This window comes from Chiroxiphia lanceolata, chromosome 9 (assembly GCF_009829145.1).
Source record: "Chiroxiphia lanceolata isolate bChiLan1 chromosome 9, bChiLan1.pri, whole genome shotgun sequence".
NCBI classification, from domain to species: domain Eukaryota; kingdom Metazoa; phylum Chordata; class Aves; order Passeriformes; family Pipridae; genus Chiroxiphia; species Chiroxiphia lanceolata.
The window spans coordinates 8,748,598-8,756,889 of NC_045645.1; the positions used below are offsets into that span (position 1 = coordinate 8,748,598).

Consider the following 8,292-nt stretch of genomic DNA (forward strand, 5'->3'; position numbering starts at 1 on the left):
TGCAACCAGCAAGCAGAGAGATTCTGAACGATTTTTTGTACCCTTTTTCTTTTGCTCTCCCACACTTCAGGCAAACTGTGAGCAGAATTCTTTCAAGCTGAAAAATATAAATTACTACAAGGTATAAATCCACTAAATTTATTTGTATGTGCCACTTACAGAAAGGTCTCTTCACACTCCTGTGCAGCTTCAGGAGTTTCTGCCAGGGTACAATAATTCTGGAAGCAACTTTTAAACTCTTGTATCCCACTTCTAGCATCTTTTGTGAAGGCTGAAGATCCCGACTCTGCTTTATCTTTTCAGATCTTTACATAGAAAACTTGCAGGTGTGTGATTTGTTAAGGTGACCTCACCCACAGAATTGTTTGAGTAACAAGTGAAACTGTGGTTTGCTTTGAGACAATCATAGCACGAAGTGACAGCCAGTTCCAATGTGGTAAGCCAGACTTAGTAAGTATATTTTGATAACCTGTAAATGTTTACTAAACCCACATTTGCTTCCTAATTTACTTTTGCTTGAAAGCTCCAGTCTAGGGAAGTAAGCACTTTCTAAGTTGTCTTTCTCTTCGGTGTTTGTTTTTCCTAACAGTGTTTGGATGCAGCATGTTTTCTGCCTTTTTTTTTTAAATTTCTTTATGGTGAGCCAAAGCTTCTCCATATTCCTTACTTGACATCTGTGTGAGAGCAACACTGACTGAAGATGTACGTGCTTTAAGGATCAGGTGTACAAAGTTAAATCTTTATTGGAAGATTAGTACAGAAAAATGATCCAGTGGAGTATTCAGAAATGCAGTCCAAGGCAAGGGGTTAAGTGCACAGAATGGTGTCATAAAAATTATCCCCAAGAAATCAGTGGGTGCTCTTCAGTCCTACTTTACTTTCCAAAAATCAAGGGGAAGCTAGAAAGTGTTATTTGCCGATAAAGCACGGTGGTCGTTTCTCCCTGAAGGCAGCCATCCCTTCCTGACGGTCTCTTGTGGGAATATTCTATATTAAAAAGAAAAGCAAAGCAAATGGTATGTTTTCCATTGACAAGTAGATGTGCTTTTAAGTCCTGGCTAATTTGGCAGTAGTGGTGTAAGACTAAGATTGCTTTTCTGTCAATACATTCAGTCCCAACTTCCACTTTTTGCGATTAGGAAAATAGAGACTGGGTTCTAGAGTAACTCACAAGCAAAGCATCTCAGACAAAGACCACAGAACTATATAGGAAAACAGTTTTCCCTAAACTTAATGCTTTACCATCTTAAAATACACTGAGAGGCACATTATATTGTAATAAGATAATGTACTGTATTCTTCCATTAGCTAAGACAGGTGCATGCTCTCAAAACTTGGCACAAAGAAGATTCCTCACAGGAGGAATCATTTTTAATTTGTCAAAACCAAAACCACTTGTAAAGCTCATCCTATAATTAAAATACAGTTGTTCCTTTCAGGAATGAATTCTGAAGGTAACCTACCTGGGCATAGTACATCCCCTCAATAGCCATCCCTGATGCAATGTCGACCTGGGGATGAGAGGGAAGGGTGAGATTTGTCTGAAGTACAGCCCTCAAAGCTCTTCATAGTTCTCAAATCAATAAACATTCACTTGTAGTACAGAGTGACCTTCACTCCTGTATTAGAACTGCAGTGTTAGTGACTAGAAGAGAAATTCTGCCCTACTAATTTTATCTTTAAAGAAAATCTTTAAAACCTCTGCAATGGCTTTTTAAATGCCTGGTCTAAACATGGATTATAACTCATCTGTTCTGAACATTTTTACTGTAGTAATTTGTAAGAGCTGCTCGTTTGCTTCATTCACCTCAATATTTATAAAAAAAAATTTATTACCTCCATTCCTCTGTTTATTGCCAGTTTTCCCATTTTCACAGCAAATGGAGCCTTTATTAAAAAAAAAACAGAAATCAAACTACAACAAACATTTAAAATAATTAAAGCCACATTCATTCATAATATAGGAATTGTTATGTCATTATCTCGCTCCAAATGACCTTCTAGTCTACAAAAATTTGCAGCAAGTTAGTAAGTATTTTTAAAAAAATTTAAAAATTGGTGTTTTCTGCAGTTCACATCTGTACATGGTGAAAGGTTTCAATGTGTCCTGCAGGGCTGCATGACTGCAGCTGGGGGTAAAACTGTCCTGTGGGTTAATCAGCTGGATGTTAATGCTTGTTCCTACAGAAATTGCATTCACAAAGGACAGTTAAGAGACTTAAACATGAAGAACCAAGACTTCAGTATTTCACAGGAAGGAATTTCAGTTGTTGTTTGCTGTCTTTACGTTGCCCGCATGAACACCACACTTACCTGGGGAAGGATTTCTTTAGCCAAAGCTAGTGCTCTCTGGTAAGCTGCATCTCCCTCGCTGTTCTGTGGCACTGAGTGATTTACCAAGCCCATGGAGAAGGCCTGTTGTCCATCAATCTGTCTGCCAGTGAAAATGAGTTCCTTTGCAAGACCTATTCCAACACATCTGGGCAGGCGCTGGGTTCCACCTTAGGATAACAGTGAAAACACCTTTTCTCATTTCTGAGAAATGCCCCCCTAGTATTCTGTCTCCTTATAAAACCAGGAGGTTTAAAAAATAAAGGCATCATATAACCACTAGCTGACTATGTCAACATTTTTAAAGGCATCTGAAAAGCTCCCTTTTGAGTATTTTGATAAACAAGAAAAGGTGTAAAGGGACTTTCCTAAATTCAGAGTAAGTCTGAGACAGGGTTTGGGACAGAACTGTTGATTCATAGATCTCCTGCATCACTGTAAGATGCTACTTCTAATTTGCATCCAAAACGCTTAAAGTGCTCTAATGGCAAAATATTTACTGTACAGCTGAGAAAGTGAGACTGAAGATTGAGTGCAGGTCACCTGCTCCAGGAAGAAGTCCTCGTGTGGTCTCAATAAGGCCCATTTTAGCTGATGAAGCTATTAAAAAAATAAATGCAGGGTTAGTTACTTTTTGATTTGTATAACAAGTTTTCCATACTGAACTGAATGATAAAACTACCAACTGGCAATACTGAACTGGAACTCCATTTCTCCAAGCAGCCAGAAAGTGAGTACTACAGTGTTTCACCAATGTCCATCTCAAGTGCCATGGGGGATGTGTGGTATGGCTACTTAGCCCAATGTAGCAGTTTTATCTAGAACAATGAATCTTGTGTCCATACTAGATAAAATGTAATGGATGGAAGCACAGAAACAGAAAAAGGAAATCTTCCAGTCCAAACTGATTTAAACTGGGAAGGTTAGATCTAGCCAGAGTGCTGATCCAGAGTTACATTCCAATAACTGTTTAATTCTACTAATAAAATTTTCTAAAGGAATCCTAATCTTACCTAAAAATAGGCTTTACTTTTTAAGCATGGAAACTGCTTTTCGAATAGTAACCAAACGTCACAATTTCTGAACAAATGCTTCCTCATTTCCTGAACTGTTTTAAGTTCCTCTCAAGCTTCTGGATTCCATTAACAGTCCATTCTCAATCATGTAAGTTCTCTTTAAAATATAGTCACTGATTGCAGGAGGATTCCTACATGGAGCAACACCAACCTGCCACTCGAAGGTCACAGGCCAAGGCCAGTTCTAGTCCCCCTCCCAGCGCGTAGCCATCGATGGCAGCGATCGTGGGCACAGGCAGGGCAGCTGCAGAACACAGCACAGGTTACACACTTGTGTTCCAGAAGTTCTCTTCTGGAATTTGAATCCTTAAACTCTAAAGCTTTTAGTCCAAAAGTGCCCAAGAACTCATTTTCTACTGCAACACAAAACAGGGTGAACTGTCTCCTTGCAAACTGATCACATCAGTGTCCAGCTGGTGCAGTTCAACAGTCAGAGCAAAGATGCCATCCCAAGTCACTGTCACAAGGATCAGTTTTTCTGGTGTTTTTGTCAGCCAAGGCTCCTGAACTTGGTAAACACTGTTGTTACCTCACAGTTGAGCAACGTGATGTATCTGGAGATTATCTGCTTGATAACCTTCCAAATATTCTGGGAGCTGGATGCAAACTTCAGACATGTGCCACTTCTGTGCTGTAACCACCCCTCCCTGACTGCTCCTGTGGGTTTTTTAATTACTGCAACTCTGGTTGGTATTTTAGTCAGCTTTCACTTTGGTTTTTCTCTCTAGTGAGAGCAGAATAATTCATAAATAGGGAAGAAAATCAATTGCATGAGTCCATATTCCTTTCGGAAAAAAAAAATAAAGAAGAGGAGTGGAGGAGTTGTAGATACAAACCCAAACATTCCACAAATCCATTTAGCAAATCCATTCAGAGATTCAAATCCATGTTGTTAGGGCATTGCCATATCATGAGAGTTTCAGAGCATGTACTGGAAGTGGGACAACCAGCACAGCTCACACTGTCTAGCACTGCCTCCCTAGGATTCCACAGAACTGGATATAAATGCTTTGCCATAGCAGGTATTTTATTTATTACACCCATGTGTGTGCACTGCTCTTGTTGTAGGTAAGGCAGTACTGAAATGCATCTTGTCCTGGGAGTGGCAGCAGGAGAGTTAGTATTTTACCAGATCTTTGTTTCAGGCATAAGCTGGAATCATTTGGGAAGCAACTCCTACATGGATAACCTGCTGGTTATCCCCTCCTACAGCATGTTTCACTACAGGTAGTCTGGGATAACTTTTCCAACTGAAATAATCCTTTACCTATTTCATCCATGAGATTTCTCAGCCTTCTAACAAACAGTCCAACTTCTGCATCATCCATCTTTGCACGTTCCTTTAAGTCTGCTCCTAAATAACGGAGAGAAAGGTTAGAATCCAGGAAAAGACATCCAAACTGTGTTCCCTCCTGTCCCTCTCAGAGGACAGACCATTTCATTTCAGAAGTTTTGAACTACAGCATTCTGTAGAGGTTAAGTAAGGTCAGGGGAGGTCAGAGTGTGGACACTTGGGCTGCAGCAATGGGGGCTGCTCCTCTGTGCCCTTTCCACAGAGGAACACCAACCACTGTATGTAAGGATGACAATCCATAAAACTGGAAAGAAGAACTCCAATACCAGAGCAGCTGTGCTTGAAGAAATGGAAAACAAATAGTGGCACCATGCAGCCTGTGTGGCTCACTCTGTCACACACGTCTTCATCATGGAAGCCAAGACAAAGACAGCTGAGAGAACAATGTGGTTGTTATTTGCCACACAAAAAATTGCCTATTTTTCTTTTAGCACACATTTTCTGCTTGATCTGATCACAGTCCCAAGAGCCATCATGTTTTCTGAGCACAGTTTGCAGAGCCTTTGTTACTCACCTGCACAAAACACACCTTTCACCTGGCTCTTGAACACCACCACACGCACCTTCTCATCGAAGCGGAGCTGCTCCAGGGCACTGAACAGCTACGAGGGAGGGAGGGCAGACAAGGGGGGAAAAACTTCAGGCATAAATTAGAGCAAGCTCCTAATAATATATGATACAAGGGTTTTCTTTTTGCCCTGCAGGTGCCAGGATATTTCTGGAAATCATGTAAGTGGAACCAGCAGGATCTTTCCATGACAGCCTCAGAATGATGTGTTTCCCCATCTCTTTTTTCCTTCCACTCAGAGATGAACCTTTGCTGTACCTTAAACTCATTCCCCTTCCTGTCAAGGCATGAGCTGGACTTTCTGGAGGATGTATTGTCTTTGAACAGATCACCTGCTAAGGTGTGACAATGAGTATGTTTTTGTTGTAATTGCACAAGTAAGGACATTAACTTGCATCTGAGTTAAATTAAATTAAATTAGCTAACTTCAATAACTCCAGTATCTCTGTCCAGTCCACATCTGAGATACTGCAGTAACTATCACAATCCCTTTTTCTCCACTGACCTTCAGCAAGGGATAAGATTTTGGTTTACATTTCCTACAACTATTCTTACTGCAGTTGGTTATTGATCACAATTCCAAACACACTTACAGGCCAGGCCCATACTCACTTCGTTTACAAATACTTTTCCCAGTGAATTTCTCGCGTGGGGTCGGTTCATTAGGATTTCAGCAATACCTTGGTAATAGGAGACAATTTCAGTTATACTTCATTTAGTTCTCTGACACAGTAATTCAGCTGGGAACAATATCTGCATGTGCTGCATCTTCTCTTCCCTGAAAATGCATGTAAGGTATTTTCTAAACCAATCAGTTATTTGAAAAGTAGAGGTGGCACACCATGTCTACAAAACCCAATTATGCAGAAAAACTGTAAAATTCAGCAGCACTGTAAATACTTTAAGACTTTGAAAAATCAACACAACATCCAAGAACATATGTCTTAGAATCACTGCAGAAATGGGGAAAAAAACCCCAACAAACCAAAACCCAAACGATCCATCTTAGATTTCTCTTTTGAATGTTACTTAATTTAGTTTTTATTGTACAGTCTTACTATGTTCAAGTACATTTCTTTAATGAAGAAAATTCTCTTGGGATTGCTGTTGGCATGAGAACAGCACAGACTGGTCACTCTCAGTTCATGTTCCAGAACCGCTAGGAAATTGCAGCTCCATTTTATTTAAACTTAATAAGCTCATCAGTGGAAAAGACTCCACTAAAAGTTCCTAAGTCCAGGCAGAAAAATAAGGCCAAAAGATGTATCTACTTCTCCCTTGCACTTGTGACTTGTAAATTATTATCCAATGGCTTCTCTGTGCTTTGGAAAGAAAAAAAGATCTATCCCGTTTCCTTGGCTGGACTTCTGCTCACTTCCAAGGCACGAACGTTCTAAGATGCTGTTGCTGCTGCTGTAGGTGCACAGCTGTACCTTGCACGTGTGTATTCCTTTGCCTGTGCCAGGGGCCAGCTACTGAACCAGACACAGGTGACAGCAGCACCAGCAAAAGACACAGCTGTGGGAACTGTTCACGGGTATGTAACTAGCAAAACTACCAAGAGGTGTTTAGGAGCTCTTGCAATAGTTGCACAGAAAGTAAATCCATTGGCAATCTGAACCAAAACTCAAACTGTTTACTGGCTCTCATGCATAAATGTGCACAGACATGCCCAGGTCCTGTCCTACCTTAAGCGCTGTACATTGCTGATATCAGAAAAATCTAAGGTATGCAAACCAGAACTTCCTGCGTTGAGCTCTCCTGCACACATAACTTAAGAATATGCATCTAGCTGTTCATTTGGCAGGAGCGTTCTCGGAAACAAGTATCAAGACATAACTGAAAGCTAGGATACGACGGACGACCTGGCTTCAACCCGCGCCCTCCCTGCAGCACCGGGTCACCGCGCCGGTCCCCGGGCACTCACCGCCGCTGTCGCCGCCGGCCGAGCCCACCAGCACCTCCGCGCCCCGGCGCGGTTGGGCCGCGGGGGTCCCTCGGCGGGCCCCGCGCAGCGCGGCGGGCACCGCCCGGCCCAGCCGCAGCATGGCCGCTCTGGGGCCGCTCTGGGGCCGCTCTAGGGCCGCGGGGCACGGGACGGGCCGCGCCGCCTTTAAGGAGGACCTAGAGGAGTCAGTGACACAGTGACAGCCCGCTGGAGTGGAAGGGTTACTGACAAGTGAGGACCCGTGCGGTGGAAAACAAGGTAGATGCCGCCTGGATATCTGTGGAAGGCAAGAGGTGACCTCCTTTCTGTCCCGTGACGGAGCCGTGGAGATCCTCAAGGATGGCACCGTGAGGGGAGAGGAAGGACTCTTGGAAGAGTGGGTTGATGAAGGTCAGACGTTCAGTTTTCACCGTGAACCCATCCAGCATTTCAGGAAAAGAGGATGATCCCTTCAAGTGACGGACCTGAAGACATCTCTGAAGGAAAAGAATCACAGAATCAATTGGATTGCAAAAGATCTCTGGGATCATCGAGTCCGTCACGAATCATCACTGAGTACCATGTCCAGTCTTCCCTTAAACACCTCCAGGGACGATGACTCCACCACCTCCCTGGGCAGCCCACTCCAATGTCTAATCACCCTTTCTGGGAAGAAATTCTTCCTGATGTCCAACCTAAACCTCCCCGGGCACAGCTTAAGACTATGTCCTCCCGTCTTATTGCTTGTTACAAGGGAGAAGAGACCGACCCACACCTGGCTCCACCCTCCTGTCAGGGAGTTGTAGGGAGAGAGAAGGTCCCTCCTGAGCCTCCTTTTCTCCAGGCTGAGCCCCCCCAGCTCCCTCAGCCGCTCCTCATAGAACACGCGCTGCAGACCCTTCCCCAGCTTTGTTGCCTTTCTCTGGCCACGAAGAGACTTGCGTCCTTCCAGCTCCACTTTGGAAAAACGTCTGATGAGTCAACCAGATAGGGAGATTCGGGGGAATAGGCCAGGATGGCTGTAGGGATGGCCACG

The 8,292-nt window shown here is 43.1% G+C and overlaps 1 protein-coding gene across 1 annotated transcript; it reads right to left on the reverse strand.

Annotated features, from left to right (window-relative positions):
* Positions 1-718: 718 nt before the first annotated feature.
* Positions 719-7,341, reverse strand: ECHDC2 (enoyl-CoA hydratase domain containing 2). The gene is made up of 10 exons (XM_032697168.1): positions 7,257-7,341; positions 5,942-6,009; positions 5,276-5,363; positions 4,675-4,761; positions 3,559-3,651; positions 2,875-2,931; positions 2,314-2,501; positions 1,837-1,887; positions 1,464-1,511; positions 719-987 (listed from the first exon to the last, which is right to left on the reverse strand). Exons 2-10 carry the CDS (start codon positions 5,990-5,992, stop codon positions 910-912), a joined length of 741 nt encoding a protein of 246 aa, XP_032553059.1. The 5' UTR covers positions 5,993-6,009; positions 7,257-7,341; the 3' UTR covers positions 719-909.
* Between the last annotated feature and the right edge of the window lie 951 nt (positions 7,342-8,292).